This window comes from Carassius carassius, chromosome 37 (genome assembly GCF_963082965.1).
Source record: "Carassius carassius chromosome 37, fCarCar2.1, whole genome shotgun sequence".
NCBI lineage: Eukaryota > Metazoa > Chordata > Actinopteri > Cypriniformes > Cyprinidae > Carassius > Carassius carassius.
This window is the reverse complement of record NC_081791.1, coordinates 12872072-12892592: the sequence shown is the minus strand read 5'-3', so window position 1 is coordinate 12892592 and position 20521 is coordinate 12872072. Positions and strand designations below refer to the sequence as shown.

The 20521-nt window shown below is 37.9% G+C and overlaps 1 protein-coding gene across 6 annotated transcripts; it reads right to left on the bottom strand.

The window, feature by feature from the left end:
- Positions 1-461: 461 nt before the first annotated feature.
- Positions 462-13831, bottom strand: LOC132118037 (syntaphilin-like). Of its 6 annotated transcripts, XM_059527513.1 has the most exons (7): positions 13605-13831; positions 9182-9318; positions 7906-7980; positions 5843-5959; positions 5098-5205; positions 4848-4997; positions 462-4214 (listed from the first exon to the last, which is right to left on the bottom strand). In XM_059527513.1, the coding sequence occupies exons 2-7, from the start codon at positions 9223-9225 to the stop codon at positions 2585-2587; spliced, it is 2124 nt and encodes a 707-aa protein (XP_059383496.1). In that variant the 5' UTR covers positions 9226-9318; positions 13605-13831; the 3' UTR covers positions 462-2584. The 6 variants fall into 6 exon arrangements, with proteins under 6 accessions (XP_059383496.1, XP_059383499.1, XP_059383497.1 ...); XM_059527516.1 differs by lacking the exon at positions 5843-5959; XM_059527514.1 differs by lacking the exon at positions 7906-7980.
- Between the last annotated feature and the right edge of the window lie 6690 nt (positions 13832-20521).

Here is a 20521-nt window from a genome sequence, read left to right as displayed (position 1 = left end):
TTGTTACAGAAATAAAGGGCTCTCCTTTTTTTCTCCGCCATACGAGACCAATGGTTTGCTGATTTTTTTTGTTGACTTTTCAAAATATTGTGGAAAGCAAAACACTGTATAATTTTATTTGCATCTGCATCCATTGTATTTCGTGCTGTTTTACTTCCTTTTCCGAGTCAGAACGTCTACGTTTGGTTGTTTCAGCAGTGTATAGTGTAAATGCAAAAATCGGATATGGGTCACTTTTGAAAGATGATGTAAGCGGGTCGTCAAAAAAATTTATATATTAGTCAGAAAATTGGATTTGGGCATCAAGACCTGCAGTGTAAATGCAGCCTTAATGTGTTACTGTGGCTCAAGTGGTAGAGCACTGCGTTAGCAGCGCAAGGTTGTGGGTTCGATTCCCAGGGAATACATGTTAGGTAAAATATGTTAGCCTGAATGCACTGTAAGTCGCTTTGGATAAAGTGTCTGCTAAATGCATAAACTTTAATTAAATTTTAAAAAGTGCTCAGTTGGAATGACGTGAAAAAGTGCAGAGACTATAAATTAAAGACATATATAACCACTTAACACCACTTAAAGCACAAATTAAGATTGTCAAGCAGTTAAAACTATAAATATTAAGCGCTGAAAAACCTTACAGACACCACATGAAATTTAAATGAGAACTTCGCAAATAGACAATAAATAAAGTCTGTATAACATTATACTGTACACAATATCAGAGGGAGGAGGTAGACAGAAAGGCAGCGGCTATTCATGATTTTGTAGGGAAAGAAGATGAGACCATATATGAGACACAAATAACTACAATAGTTATGATCTGGCTGATTACCTTCTCCACTATTGACTGGAAATATGTGACTGTCCTGTCACATATACACAAAGCATAAATATTCACATGAGTTTATGAATCAATGTTGATTTATTTATTTTTTAATGGTGGTGGTGTTGGTGAAATCTAACCTTGAACCACAAATCCACATGTATGCATTGACCTTTGGACAGACAAACTCACAATCAAGTATACTTCAAGTAATTGCTTATAAAGTGAATTAAAGTGCAATCGACATGTCATTAAAAGTTACCCGTCACCTAAGTGTCAGTCAAATAAAAGGTCAACATGAACATCACAGGGCACATGAAGTCATTGCCAAATGTTTGGAAAAAGCTGAAAGCAGAGAATTCTAAATTCTAATTTGTTTGCATGCAGTAAAACATTTAATTTACTTTCAGTGTTTTAAATTTTAAGCTTAGTTCATCAATTTGTATATTCCACTTTTTAACCAATACAACAATTTTTTTCTTTCTTTTAGCTTTTTAGTGGAATTATGTTACATAGTATTTCAGAAATAACATATTAGCTAACATTTAATAACATTAGTACTAATAGTCTGGGTTAGGGTTAGGGTTAAGCAGGATGTAATACTAAATTAAGTTCAGCTATTTCCTTGTTTAGCATTTAGTAACTCTCATGCCAGCTGTTGCCAAACACATCAGGCTGTAATTATATTATATATAGACTAACAAGTGAACATGACAATTACACCTATTGTTAAAGATTAGCATTTAATCCAAAAACATCTGGCTATGACAGGCTTTTGATGGTCACACAGTGAAACAAAATCACAAAATTCATTTCTGGTGAAAAAGCTCCCATGAACCTATTAAAGTCATTTAACCCTGATCATTGTCTAAACGCTGAATCTTTCTTACTGTTCATATTATTACTTAAAATGCATCACCCTTTCCCTAAATACACAATTAAGCATTCAACTATACAAGTGCATTTCTGAACCGTCAAACTTTCCCACATAGTTGAGCCTAGAATAAAGAATACATTGTCTTAAAGCCTCCAGATGGTCTATCATCATTTTGTGACAGCCTTTATCTAGGACACTAGTGGTATATGCTAAACATATAAATAGCTCAGCAGGCGCTTACCTGCCTCCTTAAGGGGAAAGGATGTTCTGCTCTTATGCCACACAGGCATAAGTAATGGGACAGCTAACTACTGCAATCACGGCTACAACAATGATGGCCATTATTAATCCAGGTACTTTGGCTGCACTGTACATTAACACAACATTCACTCAGAAAAATCAATGCAAACACATATGACACACACCCTCAACGGTGACAGTAAGAGGGACGCACAAAAGGACAAGTTTCTTCCCATCACTTATTGTGTCTCTAAATGGGGGGAATACAATCATATTAAAGGGGTTCTTTTAGTGTCAGTCACAAAGCTGAGTCACTGTCATCATGTCAGTCCATCATTCAGAACACATCATCTCGCCTCTTTACTCAGTGTAGTAGTTGTGGAAAAAGGTGAAAGCCCATTTGAAGTCCTGAACTTCATGAGCATCTCATTTGTAGGTGTAAATACATGCTAGTGATTCCCCTTCCTCGTTCTTATCTTGTCTTGGATATAGACCATAGAGAACCACAGCATTAAGGTGCTGTGCTCAGACACTATCCTTGTTGCCTCAATTCAGTTTACATGTGTTAACCATTCCCTAATTGCACATATGAAAGAAGAACAGTGATATCACTGGCTTCAATGCTTCTCCAGAGAGAAGAGCTGGTCTTATATACTCATTCCCCCTGAACCACCTCCTCCTGCGGGGTAGTGCCGAAGGCCTCCTCCTCGACGCAGGGAATGGAGCGCCACGGTGCAGCAACCTCGCATGAGAGAACCAATATGGTACATTGGCTGACCAACGCGGTGTGGACCCCGACAGAGCCACGCCACTGTGGGGACCACTGGCACGACCACTGCAAGCAAATCCACTAGGAAGTGCCGGCTCCAGTAGTTCTTTGCCGGTAAACCACAGCCAGACGACTTGGACTCTGTGTTCGTAGCACTCTCGTCCACCTCATCTTCATCTTCTGCACCTATATTTATGACATGATCCCCTTCATCCTCAGCGTCTGTTAGTATACCACGAGGCTGAGTGGTCTGTGGAAGGGGCTCTCCTTCAGTCTCAATCAATGGCTGTACGGAGCTAGGGGAGTTGCAAGGGTTTGGCAAAGGGTCTGTTACAGGTTGAGGTTGAACAGAGTTGGTTACTTGGGATCCAATGGTCTCTGTGGTCAAAGCTGTTGTGGTGGTTGGTAAGACTGTAAGGAGCTCTGAAACAGTTGTCTCCTTGACAGAGGACTCCAACACTAAATTTGCAGGTCCTTTTGTAACAGACGCATTTGGTGCCCAAGGCTCCATTGAAACAGCTGGTGCAGACTTGTTGGAAAAGTCTGTGACAACAGAAGCTGTTGCAACTGTTGCTGTAATGGCTGATTCTGTGGCTACCGACTCCAGATCATCTCCCTCATCAGACATCCAGGTAGAGGTTGGACTGCATGCCTGGGAGCGGAAGGTGCGCTCAGCAATAGTGTCCAGATCACAGTTAAAGGATGTACTGGGACCATGGGCAGGGGCCGAAGCAGGTGCATGGTCGTAGTCAGTTTGAATGCCTTGCTCACGTAGGTGATGCAGGTATAGGTGATGATGTGACAAACATGGATGACTAGCACTAACAGTGGTCCCCATCCCGATCCCACTGCAGCGGAGTGGCACAGCTCTCGGCTCGCTGATACTCAGTGCCTCATAGGTGGAGGAGTGTGGCAGGTGGGAGTACGCATTGAGCAGCGAGGCTGTTTCTTGAGACAAAAACGCAGCCTCCAGGAGCAGGTCTGCCCTGCTTGCTCCTCTTCCACTTTCTCCACAACAAACAAACCCACTGTCCTGCGTGCCCTCACCTGACAAACATGGAATGTCACACCCATTTTCATTGCCGCCATGTTCCTGGCCAGTCTGGTCACTTAGCTTGGTGTAGGTAGAGCTGCGGGTAAGCGAGCGAGCTGGGGAGCCTTCGGAAGACTCCACCAGGCCCTCGCTGACCTCCAGCCCTGCCCCCACCACCCCTCCACCTGCCAGGGTTTCTCCTGTTTTGGGGGTCCCGATCTGAGCCAGCTCCATGCTCTGCAATAAAGACTCCAGCTTGTGGTTCTGGAGGTTTATGTCTTGGAAGCACTTTTGCACTCCAGTGTCGGTGTCTCCCAGACTGGATCTTACAACATCAACAACCTGCTTAAGCTGCTGGATCTCCCTGCGAGCCTCTTTCAGAGCCAGCTGGGCCTCCACGCGGTGGCACTCCTCTTCAATCCAATCCTCTTGCATACGAGACAGCTGAGTGCGCAACTCATCAATCTTAGTGTCCCTAAAGAAGGAGGGGAAAACAGACAGAGGATGTCAAAAGATGAAGCAAGGAAGGAATGTCAAAAAGTGACTGGTGGGTGAAAGACCAAAATTAAAACTGCTGTTTGAAATATTGTTTCTTGTTTCTATCCCAGTACTGTGTGATTTGCCAACTAAATAGCATTGACTGATAGTTTACGTTCTTTGAAAATTTTACTTTCCTTGAACATGGTGACAGTTTAAGTTAGAGCTGCCCAACATAGTAACACAATGGTTTCAACAGCTGTCTGAGTTTGGGGAAAGATCTTCTATTCGTTTGATCAGTGGGAGAAGGCAAACATGTACAGGAACAGGCAAACAACTGCCATTGTGATAAATGTAAATGCTGACCAATAGCTCTCTTCAGAGCATTACACAAAATAGCTTTAAAAGCAAATTACAATTTCCTTGCTATTAGACAAATGGAGGCTGCCTTTAAAATAAACAGTTTAGAAAAGTTATAAATATTTAAATTATATTCCTTAAAAACAGAAGGAAATAAATGACAAATTACACAGTCTAAATGCTAATATTCAGCAGTTAATATTACTTGATAGATAATTGTTACGCGGTCTAGAAATCACGGCCCTCATTTTATAAATGATTCATGCTTTACCTGTTCTGCAGTCTTTCGATGGTTTCTTTGAGCCGTGCTCTGAGGTGTCTGATACACACCTCTTTCTGTTGCAGTGGGGTAAGGTATTGCTCAGGTGGAGGGGGCCGGATACCATGGTTATCATTGCAGGAGGTGTATTTTATGTGACGCCTGATATGGATGAGAAAAGTGGTATATACTACATATAAACAAACAAGAAAGAAGAGAAAGGAGAAATGCATCACTGGTCTATGGATGAGTTGTGTCTCACCTATGGGTTGGGCTTCCATCACTACCCTTGCATGACCCTGAAGTGCTACTGCTGCTGAGAGAGGCATTTCCATAGGGATCACGGTTACTGACAGGTGCTTGACTCCGTCTGTAGCATAACAGAATCACATTGTCTGAGTGTCACCTTCAAGGCCACTTAGGAGGACGCAGGATGAGGAATAAACAGAATGCACAAACACACACTAACATGAACAGACAAAAAGTACAATTCCATGAAACACAAAATCAAACATGTGTACTTATGGTACAAATTGATTAACATGCCTCTATACATACAGTCAACTAGTCAACTAGGGGAGAACACCTTTTATATGTAAAGAAGAAAAGACACCCAGCTCACATAAAACTGCAAGCACAAATTGCAACGTAATACAAACAGTTGAATTATGTGCTGAGGCACAGATGACAAATCATGATACATTTCCATCATGAATCAATTATGAGAAACAAACAGGCAGCTGAACAAGCAGAAATTAACAGCAGAGCCATCTAATGAGAGGTCACTTTGCACACCACAGACATGAAATCTTCTTCAACTGTGACACATATATGCAATTCGAGCTTTAAACCACCAGTAAAATCATAAAGTTAGATTTTTAGACATTGTGCTGTGGTTGAAGAGTTGAAATCCATGCTGACAGAATGCCACACAGAGAACAAAGAAAAATGAAGAAAAGAAGAGAAAGAAAAAAAGAATGCGACAGAAGGGATGATGGAGTGCTGACCGACAGTGGCGTTCCGGGGACTTTGGTGTCAGAAATCCTCTGCTCTGTCTCATAGAGACCATAATGCCTGACTCCATGGGTGTGTAGTCTAGCTCTATAAACCTGCAATAGTCAAAACTGACCCACAAACAAAAAGGAATCATTACACAGGACACCACACAACTAAAGTTCACCTTAACCTCTATTGTATAAAGTTTCAAATGAATCTTTCTGTGGACATTTTCTTGTAAACTTGTTTATAAATATGGGCTGAAACTGGGTAGAAGCAGCTGTGCTACAAAAAGGTTATCATCTGTCATTATGCTCTATTTGTATCCACAAATTATTTTCCAATTTCCTGAAAATTATTTAAACACCTGTCACTGAAATCCCTGATGTCAAATTTTTAATGATTGCAATTTACACAATAGTGGGTTAAAGTATGCAACCTTTGAGTTGATGTCATTCTTAAGTCCATTTCAAACATCCGATTGAAATTAACTTGACTCAATGAAGCTTGTTTCATTACGATCATGAAACTCTGTACACAAGGTTGCAGATCTAACAGATTACTTGACAGATTGTCTGACTAATTGATTAAGTCAGCAGTCGGGGGAGAACAGAGAGAAAGATAAAAAGGAGCTTCTTACTAATTCTGGTTGTCAGAAACACTAGCACAGGGCTGGGTAGGATCAGAGCCACTTTGCCACACTTAAAAGAATAAAAAATATCATGCTGGACATATGAGGCTTACTAAATTACTTTTGACAGAATTAGACTGTTTCCTTCATCCTTGCTGGCATTAAAAGTCTCTTTTATGTAAGCGAAAGAGATTCTAACTAACTGATTTCAAGATCTTCTGAACATGCAATTTCATGCTGTATACTGACCTCACATAGCCTACCAAATTCATGAGGCAAAATAATACACAATCGCAAGTCAAATTCTAGGAGCAATAGATCATGGGGTATTTTAGAGCAAAAGGACTCTTTAATCTCCCAGAAACATTCTCTTTAGGGTAAATTAAATCTTGGGTTAGCAGCGCTGAAAGCAAGCACTTTAAGTGGTGTAGAGTGCTGTTTTTACAGGCATGATAGATAAGCCTGAATCCTGACTGATATTTGATCATTGATCATTTTTATTTCAGTTTTGTGAGTGAGTTTTGAGTAAATATCAGTATCAGCAGCAACCTCTGATATCCTTATATCAGTTGACCACTGAAGTTGAAGTACTAAAATTACTAAAACTAAAATAAAAATCTATTATAAGCTAAACAAAACATCATAATTGTAAATAATAACTAATAAAAAGGATACACACATAAATATGGCTAAAACTTACATTAAAATGAAAACTGAAAATTTAAAAATGCAACCTATTAATAAATAATATAATAGTATATAAATAACACTAAAATAACTAAATATTGTCTAAATATAATTCTCGAGTTGACAACAAGCTACCAATCAAAACAGCACATTTATAGTGATACGCCATTGATGGGCTATAAAAGGTTTGCTGAACTACCTAACCATGAAAGCAAGCCAAGGTCATGGTTAAGGTGAGAGCAAAGCAAAGAAAATAAAAAAGCAAAGTGAAAGACCTGAAACAAACAAAGCGTGCTTGAGGAGTGATAGAGAAAAAGAGGACTCTGCTATCAATACTGATAGCAAGGAAAAGAAGGGAGAGAGAGAAAAGCAGCCAGGGTAGTTGGACAGACCAGGTACGTCCATTATGTGATATAGGTTAATGTGTAGTGAATGTGCACAGCATTGCCACACACTCATTAGAATCACTGTGAAAATATCACATTCATTGTCGATCTCACAGATCATCATTTCAATGACAGCCAAAATGGCTTCTCATGGAACAGATTTACAGATTATTAACTGATCCATTTGCTCTTCCTCTGAGCTTCTGCCAAAGACCGGTGAGTTCAGTGTAAACTGCCCTCTCAGATCCCAACATCAGCATCAGTGGTAGCAGGTAATGGGCTGGTTTTAAATTGGCGTGTGAATGCCCAGTGCAGCAGTGTTAACTACAACAGCCATGCCCTACTATAGGGTACTGAATCAGAGTCTCACACAGGGGACGCAGTGGAAGATGACAGCATTTGCTGCAAGTGGCGCTTAGGCTGTAGGGCCTTCAGCAGGTTGAATCTGAGGAAACAGAGATGAGACAGAGGCACAGAGCTGGGCTCTACTGCAATATTACCATTAAAATGCATCGCCACTACTAGTACATTTGAGTTGCACACAGGCGTGGCTTACAAAAGGAAATGTGTGTAATTTTTAGACGTAACTATTTCATTTATAAATCACTGTATAATTGTACAAGTGTGATTCAAACAATTACATATATTTAACTGTAGTCGTTGTGTAAAATTATGCTATTAAAAGAATGCGAGTGAGTGAGGCAAAGCAGCATGTTTGGGTTAATCTTAGGTTAATCTAAAGTCTAAATTGGAAGACATGTATGATGTTGTATCTTAGTTTAAAGTTACACTTGACAACTCATTTCTGAGTTCAATCAAAAGAATTCAAAACCTTTGAACTTGAAATCACGTTCATTGTGTCATGATTTCAAATATGCTTATTAAAATCAATGCTTTATCCATTTGCTTGTTGAATAATGTTTCTTCCTATAATTTGATTAACTTTGGTATTTGTTTTCGAAATCATTTCTGCCTTTAGTACTTTTATTTAGCAATGATGCATTAAATTGATCTTTAGCTAAATACGTTTGCATTTCTACAAAAAAAAAAAAAAACGTCTATTACGTAGAATTGCTGTTCTTTTGAACTTTCTTTTAACCAAAGAATCCTTAAAAAACTTATAAGTTTCCATAACATATTAAGCACAACTATTGATTTCTGAAGGATAAATACATTTTTAAATCAGTTATTTTAAAATGTTATAATTTTTGTTCACAATATTACAATATGTTGATGAAATAAATGCAGCTTTGCATAAGAGACTAATCATTGGAACGCTAGTGTACATTTGTGAGTATGTGTTTAATATCCAAGTACATTAATGTGCTTATAAATCTTTTAAACTGGCCCCTTAGGAAGTTTTTATACAATCTGGCACTTGTAGGGTGAAAAGGTCTTGACAGCAGTGAGAGAAATTGAAAGTGCTAAACAGCTGATGTACAGTAGTGATGACGGCAGCAGAGGAAAGAGAGAGAAAGGATTATCGAAGCACTTGAAGCTCAAAAGGCCGTTAAACTGCAACAGAGATCTTACTGTGATTAAGAGAGTTAAACAGCAGCTAGAAGGGTTAGATATTACAGCGAAGCACCAACACAGCTGCAAGTCTGATAGAAAGAAGATTTGAAGAGAGACAAAAGGCGCCGTACTTGCGTGATCCAGAGCCAGATCTTTTATTCGAAGGTGAAGACATGGAGTCAGCAGTCCTCTCCTTCCTTTTTCCTTCTTCAGCTGGATCTGTCTTCCTCCCAGTCAACACAGCATGAAAAGCTCAGCTGCAGCCAGCCTGAATAAAACACAAGAACACAGACAATGTCGTCAGTTTGACTTGAGGAAATGATTTTCTATTTCAAACCATGTATCAACCCTCATCTCATTTACATAACAGCAGTTTCCTAAGGAGGTACATTATAAAAAGGAATATTTCAGGTTTGTTGCAACACTATAATATTATTAAAGTGACAGTTCACCCAAAAATGTAATCATTTGCCTACCTTCCATGTCAGTCCAAACCTAAATGACTTTCTTTGGTCTGCAGAAAATAAAATAAACTCTTTTTGAAATGTAGTGTTTTGAAAATGCATTTTTCCATTCATGTTCCATAGAACAAGTTTTCACTTTTAGGTGAACTGTCCCTTTAAGATGTCAACTATGGTATCATGAGAAGCAGAACATGCCATCAAAGTCAAAAGGAAACATAAGAATCTGTTTATTTCATCTAATCTATCTGATCTCTTCACACTCAGCAGACCTGGCAGCAGCATTGCTTGCGGAGTTGTAATATATTTAACATTATGCTGATATCTACAGACTGGTTGGTCTCTGACTCTGCGTTGGTGCCAGGCCAGACAACAGAAATAATAGAGCTTTAACTTTCACAATCAGATTACTCAGTGAAATCAAGATCTACCCAGAAGCTTTCAAAATTTTTCATTCCTGATACAGCTAGAATATTTAATCTGAGAGAAACAGACAAATGAGGAAATGAGGAAAGGAAGGGTAAAAAGCAGCGATTTCTGCTACATTGTGCATCCTGAGACACATGGTGAGGGAAAAGAGGGATTAATGATCTAAATAATTACTTTGGAAAACAATTGTTTCTAAAAGTCTTCTTCAGATGCAATGAAAAAAAAAATATGTTCAATTTAACAATATATAGCCTAGTTTGATATATGAACTGGATGTTCGTCAACGATTGCATGCAGTAGTAGATTCCCTTGTTTACAGTTCTGTAAAATAACCTACTGGAAGCTCTGTAGGTTTGTTGTATAGGCCTATAGCTAAAAATATTAAAATTACTAACACACAATAACATTTTCAATTACTTCCATTTCATTAGCAAAAAACAAGCCAAAACAAATTAATTGAAAATTGGGCTTACCTCACTCATTAGACAATTAGGCCAAATGTGTCCATATTCACCATGTAGCCTTTTTGAAGCTAAACTATTAGAGCATTTATTAGGTAAAATAGGATTTGTAGTTTCACACGCATTCCAGTATCGACAGAAAAATATTATAAAAGGCAAAAAAAAAAAACCACAGTGAACCAGTGCTCACGCTGTACAATGAACTTCACTGTGAATGGCTGTGCTGTTTCCAATGATTGCAGTAGCACAGTGTGCAGTTTGAAAATTCAGGAATATTAGCAAAGTTAATAAGAATTCTTTCTAAATAAACCATAATGTTCTTATTTTACTCTGCATAACCTGAACGAAAAATATAAATATAGAACGAACCAAAATGAAAACATTTCACTTTTAATCTGTGTATTTAACAGCCTGGGAGACCTTCCCAGGGCAGAACCCTGCCTCACAGACTAAAATCAGGTGGCACTGACACTGACACTGGGAACAACACAAGTGACTCGCTCCTTTCAATAGATTGAAGGCAGATGAAACAGCACTGACAAACAGGAGAAACAATGTGTGCAACGATACAGTCAAAAGGCTTTTCCATCTATAAATCGCCATCATTTACCATGCATTTTCAGTAACACTTACTGCGCCATATTACTGTGTCAGAAATATGGGTATTTGTATCAAATTTTATTAAATTATTAATGTAGACATGTATTAAATGTATTAAAGGAGTGATGCAATATAATTGCAGTATTTTTGTGATTAAGCTATAGCAAGTGTGCTGATACTAAATGTTTTTAGACTACTGTTTTTCATACAATACCTAAAATCATATAGTTATATTTTTACTATGGTATTGAGGTGTGCTATATGTGTGGTTTTACCGGTGTTTATCATGATCTAAATCTATGCTATGGAAGACCAATGGTTAATTTAATTAAAACATTTACATCTGTATCCTAACTCAAGCTACTACTACTATTATCCAATGTAACATCAGAGAATAATTTAAAATATTGTATCACTGCATTCTATGGCACCTTTAAATAAAAATAAATGTAAAATTAATAGATATAAAAAAATGACTAAATCAATCTTTCAATCGTACTAAAACGTACTAAAAATAAAATGAAAACTTTAAAAATATAAATATGTAAAGTTTCAGAATAAATCATATAATTGTACAAATAACACTAAAACAACACTGAATTTACATTTAACTCAAGCACCATTGAGTCATTATTGAGTTCATCAGTTTAATTAATTAACAAATCCTTAGGTTAACAGTCATAGTCACTATGATATTTGTATGGAAATACCTGTGTAGAGTCTTCAAAATCTTTTTTTTTTTTTGTTACAGAAGAAAGAAAATATGTTTGGAATTAAAAATGAATAAATAATGCAGAATGTAGGCCCATATTTACATTAAATAATCTTATCATTAAATCAAATAATATCAGATTGTTTACTTGCAGAACTATTTCTTTAAAGAATCTGGTCCCACCCTTAATAAAAATAAGTAAACCCATCTTATGTTTGCCTAAATCTTATGGGAGCCAGACTAAGATTTGTAAGGAAGTGATCAGAAGTAAGTACTCATGAAGTCAATTATCATGTCATCCATCCTCATGAGTCCTTAGAGAAAAGTGATCAGTCAGTGGATTGAATGGAGCTAAATGTATCCAATGTGGATGGATAAACGCAGCATGAATGCTCTGAAGTGCATTAACAATGCAGCAGCTGTGTCATGTCACAAACATAAACTATATTTGAGTAGTTGTAATCAGTGCAATCAGCTAAAGTAGATTTATAAATAAATCAACACTATATTTACCTCACAAACAATTACAAATAGTAAGAAATACATATTAAACATATTTCCAGTGACACTATACTTAATGTCAATATAGAGAATGAATGTAGGTAAAGTGGGACACTTTTTAATGATTTGTGATTGCCTTTGTTTTGATATAAGAGAGATCCAAATGCTTACATCAATGTCATTCCACACCAATTTAGGATTAACTGAAAGGAATATTTCATCCAAAATAAATACTTCTGTCGTCATTTACTCAACCTAAAGTTGGAGCTGTTCCGGCGGTTGACGTCGGACATATGTGTTGTGCGCACGCCTCTGAAATATGCTAGTCTCGGGAGTTTGTTTACAGGAGCAAAATAAGAAAAGTTTCCTCACTATGTTTGAAATATGGATCATTTTCATACAAAAATGCATGGAGTCACTACAGGAGGCCATATGTAAATATGTTATCGATATCAAGTGCGCTCATTGTAGCTGAACCAATGTTTAAGGAAATGCTATGGGAGATTGGCCTACATGCTGAGAAGATGTAGAGCAGTCACTATGGAGACAGTCATTCAGCCACTATTCTAGAACGTAAACTCCTCAAGTGGTGTGAATGGCTTTCCTGGCTTGTGTGTATGTGGTGAGACAGACAGACGGGATGGCATGGTGGTCACATTACACAACCACAAGGCAAGCATCAATGATATGTCTACATGCAATAAACAGCAACCTGCGCAAATGAGAAGATGATAATTGCTGTAATACCGGAGAGATTACTACTAGTGATGCACCATGACACACTGTACAGTTTAACATGATTTAATATGTTCAAAATAATGTAAATTTGCTTGATTGTGATAAAGACTACCCATGATGATCTTTCCAGATCCTCACAAATCCACTTTTAACCACACTTTCTCTGCAGTCCGCAAGTCCTAACAGGGATGCAAGGTCATACAGCACCCTAGGCCCTACAACTACCCGGTCCCTGTCACGACTCAGAGCACAAAACGTGCTGAAACCAGATCTGAAATAAAGCATTACCAGGGCTACAGAACGACAAATAATAAGTTATAAAAACACTGGTCTAGATTACAAGAGTATGGAAGCGCAATACCAAAACAACCATACGCATGCTCGTTGCAGGGAAACATCTGCTGTGAGCGCTCACATCGAAAGACCGATACACAAAATGTTTGCGAAACGCGGCGTGCAAATAAACAACATTTAGCTTGCGAATGTGAAATATCGTTTTGTTCGGTACATTCAGACTTCATATAAACCCTTTACCTGGCGCGTCACGGTCCTTGGTTTGTCCTACACAAGGGAAATGCATAAGGAGTCTTTCGCGACAAAGATACATCACGATTCGCACGTCATACTGCAATGCAAAACATTTGACATGTACCTGGTTGCAGCCTTACGGCGAGAATCAGTTTGCCTTCATGTAAACAGCAGTGTTTTGTCGTGTTTACCCGGATGCTCGTCCCCGTCAAGGACTCCGCCACAGCGGTGCTCCGCTGCTCGGGAGGGCGAGTCGACGGGGCGGTGCTGCTGCTGATGATGAGAGGGATTCTGGCGCATGAGGTTTGTTTGAGAGCCTCGTGAGGGAAGACGAACGTTGACATGAAAGCAGATGCGTAATAGTATCACGATTTCCTTAAAGGGGACTACACCACTTGAAGTTGTGAGGACATACGGTGTTATTGCTGTTTCCGTTTAATTATTTACATTTTAAAGGAACTGTTGTCAGCAATGTTCAGATAGACGCACAACTGTCTTTTGACACCCAATCACCAAAACGTGAACTATCAAACTTAAATATGTAAATATAAAAGATAAATCATTAGCCTACAAATTAAATATTTGTATAAAAAATCTAGAATAGAATATATTGAATATATATATATATATATAGTTTGAGTTTACCGAAACGCTATTAAAATAGGCCAATGTAGGCTATTTAAGGAAGTGTTGCTTTTAAGACCTTGCTCTCCCCTCCACTCAAACACAATTTTGGGGGCTGTATTTGCAGTAAAATCAGCGTGGTTATTTCAACCTGCAAAACTTCACTGCACTTATTTATTTATACTGAAGAAGAACTCAAGTGGGAAGGGTCGAAGTCAATTAGAAATTACCGAGACAAGTTAAATAGATAGAAGCAAGCTATAATGGAGGTAACCCTTAAAATAGCCACCCAGTCTAAAATAATAAGCACACATTTTTCCAGGCATTACACTTCCATGGGAGTCTAGTTTGGTTTACGTCCGCCTAATCAATCAGATATCTTATATCCAACACTCTTCGAGAGTAAAAGGAGAAACTGATAGTCTTTCAGCACCACGGACAGCGCCCTCCAGGCTTTTCTCATTGACTCGATACTCCATAGGTTGTTATTGTGAAATACCAAAGTGAGAAAGAAAGAAAGAAACTTTGGAACAGAATGTTTAATAAAACAATTTATTTGGCTTCAGAATTAATGTTTTGTCCATGATCTGCCACAAACAGAAAGTTATATATATATATATATATATATATATATATATATATATATATATATATATATATTGTATAAATAATACTCTAAATAACTAAATAAGAAACTAAATCTGCCAGCAGGTGGCGGTAAATGTCTTTAATTCGATTCGTTCAGACGGCTGATTCATTCAGGAGTTAATTAAACGGCTCTCTCTACGAATGGTCTTTTGATTCGTTCAAAACAAGCATTCATTCAGAAACTAAACGCAGCTGTGTTGCTTGGAGACGCACAACAATTCTGCTGTAGCTTTAAAGGTAATATGTTCTCTGGAAAATTGAGCAAAAACACATACCTTTTTGTTAAAATATAACACAATATCAAATTATACTTATACAACTTATTTACTGACTGAACTGTATAAATCACATTTATAAACTCGTGAAATTCGGGACAAAATCAGCACCCATCTGATATTACTCTCGCTGCTCGTGCAACATCGCTTATCGTATGCTATATAACTTATATAAACGATATATAAATTCATAGCCAGCCCAGAAAGTTACCTTATTAATGATTAATTAGCATACTCAAGTAAATGAGTGAGGCCTGTATTTGTTTGTCACAGGGATGAAGAAAACATGAAATGAAATAATAATTATTATAAAATGATCAGAGTAATTATAAAAATAATTTTCTTGACATTTGAACAAAATGCAGTCCGATCTTATCACAACAAGGATTTGTGGCGTTGGATTCGCTTTGTATATTGACTCTCGGTTTTTGACTCCTTTCTGTTTTTGACGCTCGAGTTTTGACTCGGTTTGGACTCCCGGCTTTTACCCTTTTCTGTTTTTGACTCTCGGCTTCGGATTTGTTGTGAACCGGACAGAAACATCCTTTCCTAAAATGGGAGTGATAGTGTGTGTAAGTATGTGCTATGGACACAACTGATTATTAACAATTTACAAATGCTGAATGGTTATTAATGAACTTATGTTATTAAATTGTCATACATCAGCATACTTGGTTTGTTTTAATAGTCAAGTATTGTAATTAACTACCCAGCAAACATTGGTCCGACGGCGACGTCGTGTCCCCGGCCAAAAATAGTCGCGATAGGACGGCATAAATCGGTGAAAATATGTAACACAGAACATTTCCTAAAAGTGCATTCAGATATGTTTGTACATGTCTATAGTTCTATGGGGCTGCATGTATAATTGTTACTTTGACTTTTAGCTGCGTGTAGTTCAATATTTACCCGTGTTGTGAATCGGTTGTGAGAGGACGTCACTAATTGACGTCTTTTACACGTGCATTACACGTCCGATCGTGACCCTCTATGAAATCCTTGTGGAATATGCAAAAGCTGTGCTTACACCTTGATTAATACTGCAATAATTAAAGTGCACCAAGTAGTTTTTAAGAAGTTTTAAAGAGGTTGTGAATAGACGTCCACTGACGTCTTTTACACGTCTCGTCACGGTTGTGAAAAGACTCCAAACAAGACTAACAGGGAAAATTTTTTTTTTTTTATACAAAGTAAATATAGCCTAATTACTTTATCTTGTTTAAATAAATTATAATCACAAATTATATATAATATATATATTATATAATATATAATATATAAAATTATATAATAATATAAATTATATAATATATATAATTTCAACCTGTTTTATGAATTCGTTTATATTATTTTTATGGAATCTATGCATATATATGTAAAACAGATATATATCCGGTCACCATTTCGGTCTGAGTTGTATGCATAGACTGTAAAAAAAGATGGAGGACTCGCCTCCGCTCTCTTCCATTGGTCAAAACTGAAGCCGCCAGTTATGGAATAAAATCACTGTCAAAAATAATCGTACGTAATTCAAAACATTTGTGTGTAATTTTAATATACTCGTGCGTAATTTAAAACTATTGTACGTAATTCTGTTTTTTGTGAGAGTTGGATTCCAAAATCTACGGCCACGACAGTTTACAGATACGCGATTTTGTGTGTGTTTTTTTAGAGTACAACTCTAAAATGTACGACTGTGACAGTTTACAGACACGGCGCTTGTTTTCACAATAGCTCTGTTACACACACGACATGCGAATTACGACTACGAAGTGCGGTGTGCGAAACGACTGTCAAAAATACGTCATCAAGGTCACATGCATTACTATCCGAGGGAAGATGAATCGATTCAACGAAGTGCGCATGCGCCCCACCAAAGTTTTAAACCACTGGCGCCGAAATGGCGGATCAGCAGCCAATCGCTCACACACCTCGTCTCAGGTAAGTTAATTGTTATTATTTTTTTTTTAATCTGACATGTTTAAGCAGGGGTCATCAAACTTGTTCCAAGCGGTCATGAGGTCGAAGCTAAACTCTGAAGGACACGGGCCCTCCAGGACCGAACTTGACGACCCCTGTGTTTAAGGGTTAACGTTAGTTATAACTAATAACCGAGAGTAGCAATATTACAGAGATAGTATAGTAGGTAAGATAAGCTCTCAGAGTACATGTAACGTTAGGTGCTTAAAGAAGACAGTTGTTTAGGAGGTCATCGCTGCAGCCTGTAGCGCGATGATATAGGGTTACATAAAAGAATGAAAAATTTTAAGTGTTGACTTCCTAACAGCCGTGTTAAGTGCACTGTACGTTAATACACAGGTCATGTTATATAAGTGTTCACTGTTTAAGTATTGAAGTCATATTTCATTTATCACTAATAGTCTAGTCAATTTAGGAAAAAAAGGTTGAACAAATTGCAACAGAAGCAGACTGATTTTGTATCAATATGTACAAAACATTGGGTCTAGCCAGGTGAAAATGTCTTGTTAAATTATGTTGACAAATAACAGTAAAATACTTGATATTAAGATCTGAGTGGAACCCATTTAGGCTACCCATGAGCATTAATACAGAGAGGCAGGAAGAAGTACTTTGGTTCCTACTTAGGCTGGTTCCTTTATTAATTTTTAAGAGATTATACTTGGGGCTGTTTCTGGGGGACGAGTCTGAGGCAAGAACATGAGACAATAGTAAGGAGAATGCAGAAGACAAAAGGTAGGCAAAATAAAAAGTAAATCCCCAGAAACAGTCCCACGGACCCAACCCCAAACCCCATCTCTGCATTAGTAATTAATAAAAGCTGGTTTCTAAAGTACTTCTTCCTGCCTCTCTGTATTAATGCTTATGGGTAGCCTAAATGGGTTCCATTCAGACCTTAATATTAAGTATTTTACTGTTATCAACAAGATTGAACAAGACATTTTCACCAGGCTATACCCAATGTTTAGATCTGTTGTGGTATTTATGCAAATTAGCACATAAATTTATTTAAACCATTGATTTATCTCTATCAACATAATCACACACAATATTGTAGTAACAAGATGTTGTAATCTTTATTTGCTGGAAAATGACAATCAGTCAAGTTTGTGTTTTAAGCACATCTGACACATCCCTAAACCTGAAATGTAAAGCAGAACGTGCTCCACTGGCAGGTTATTGTAGAATATGTAAGCACACTGCCATATGCATAACTTATTTTTGCACTGTTAATCAATTTTACATTTTCACTTAGTGCAGGTTAATGTAAGGAAGATACTGTACTACAGATATTTAAATCCTTGTAGTATGTACTCCACTTCTTCACTGCCTGACCATCATCTTGTTTATGCAGTTCAATGTTTTTATTATTTTTTATATCTAAAACACCTTGTTCAGTAAGTATTTATATGTTTTTCATATCTGTCATGGTCTAATCATGATCTGTTTCTGTTGTTCTGATGAAGGAAGCTTGTGTTGGGGAGGATTCAGTGTCTGTTGAGGCACATGTGAATGTGTTATAAAGTGAGTTTCAGAAACACATTGACTGTCAGAGACCACACGACAGGAACATGCTCCTGGAGACACTGAGAAAGCACGGAATGAATGTCTGTGGAGGATGTACTCAAAAAATACACATACTTCAGGACACCTGCTGGAGTGAGTATATTAAAAAAAAAACTTATCAACTGTAAAATATCTTGTTTCAAATCTTTTCAGGTAATATTTTATTCTTCTGTACCCTTTTAGCCCAACTGTTAAAAATTTAAAGCAATAGTTTTAAAAAACAATGTAAGATTTATCAGTGTATACAAGAACATGAAATGCATCGTATATTGTGAACCTTATACATTAGCTTCTGATAGTTTCTGCAGTTCTGCAGTGTGTGTAGCTACACCGTCTGAGCCAAAGAGAATGCAACAGAATCTGATGAATCTGAAAAGTGTTTTCTTTTTTTCTCTTTATTTTTATTATTATTGTTGTCATTATTCTTTTTATTTATTTTATGAAAGGGGGACCCGGCTACACCTTTCCTACCATACACCTGATGGATACTGACTGTAAAATGTCAATCATAGGAGGAGCGCTCAGTGTGGTGACAGAAGATGGAATAGATGTGTGTCAGTGCACCAGCCTTGATGAAGCCTTCATAACAGCCTTGTGGATGTGTTTTGTGTTCAACATTGCATATCCACCACACCTGAGAAAGACACTGACTTTCCTTCAGAGGCACATTGTCAACATTAGAAGATGGAGACAAGCACTGTCAGTAACGTTACTCTGAATGATTTGCCTCTTGTATTAGATCCTCATGCCTTGACTGTACCATCGCCCAAAGTGCACTCGAAGGACATTCACTCTTTTGAAGTTAATCCAACATGCTGGAGTGGTACATGCACATGAACCAAATAGCTTTCCACACGATTTTTTTCAATCGTGTGGAAATCGCGTATGCTCGTATGGTCGCGGCTGGTATCATTTGCGATGAATTACGAGCCGAGCAGAGTGGCTTACGAGCACTTCCCGACCTCCCGATCATTTTTAAACATGTCTAAAAAGTTCGTGAGCTATCGGTTTGAATTCGTGCCATTTGTGCGGTTGAACGAGCCGATCTGTTGATTTATTTGAAGTTGACCAATCACGAACTAGGAAAACCACAGAAGAAGAAACACGAACAGGGCAGCGCCACGGCGAATGTGGACTATTGACCAGGAGGATAAACTCACTGAAGTCTGACAGGAACAGCGAGCGCAGTATGATGTTTCTAGCAACGTGTACCATGCTTTTTAGTTCTCTCTCTCTCTCGCTCGCTCTCTCACACACGCATATGTAGTTTACAGGGACTCTCCATAGAATTAACCGGTATTCTATACTGTATAGTATTTTTTAAAGCCATTTGGTTTACGAGGGCACAAAGCGTCTATCAACTTCGTGCGATTGCTTCTGGAATTCGCGGGTTGTAAAATCGTGTCGTTTATCATCTCGTCCGTACGATTTTCAGATAAACTCACTCGTGCCGTGTGCGTGGAAATACGATCTTCCGACCATCCGAATTCGCACCGTGTACGCCCGCGTTTAGCTTGAAGCTCCGCTGCACAGAAGGATCACTGTATGACATTAAAGTACCGCGAGAGCGCTAAGAGAGCACAATGCATTCGATTCGCTCTCGCGGTACTTCGATGTCATACAGGTGATCATTCTGTGCAGCGCTGCTTCAAGTGGAACGCGCCTAATATAACTGCTCTCCCTCTCTCATAACTGCATATCAAATATTGATACGAGCCGTGACTGTTTCCTACACGTACAGTTTATTTTCAGCAATTGGAAACCGGGACGTTTGGTCACCCTGTGTGTGTTTGTGTTCTTGTATATGGTTTATAAATATCTGAAATAGGTATTACAATGTAAACATGGTTTGTGAGGACAATTCCTGTGCCCTCGTAAACCAAATGGCTTTAAAAATACTATACAGTATAGAATACCGGTTAATTCTATGGAGAGTCCCTGTAAACTA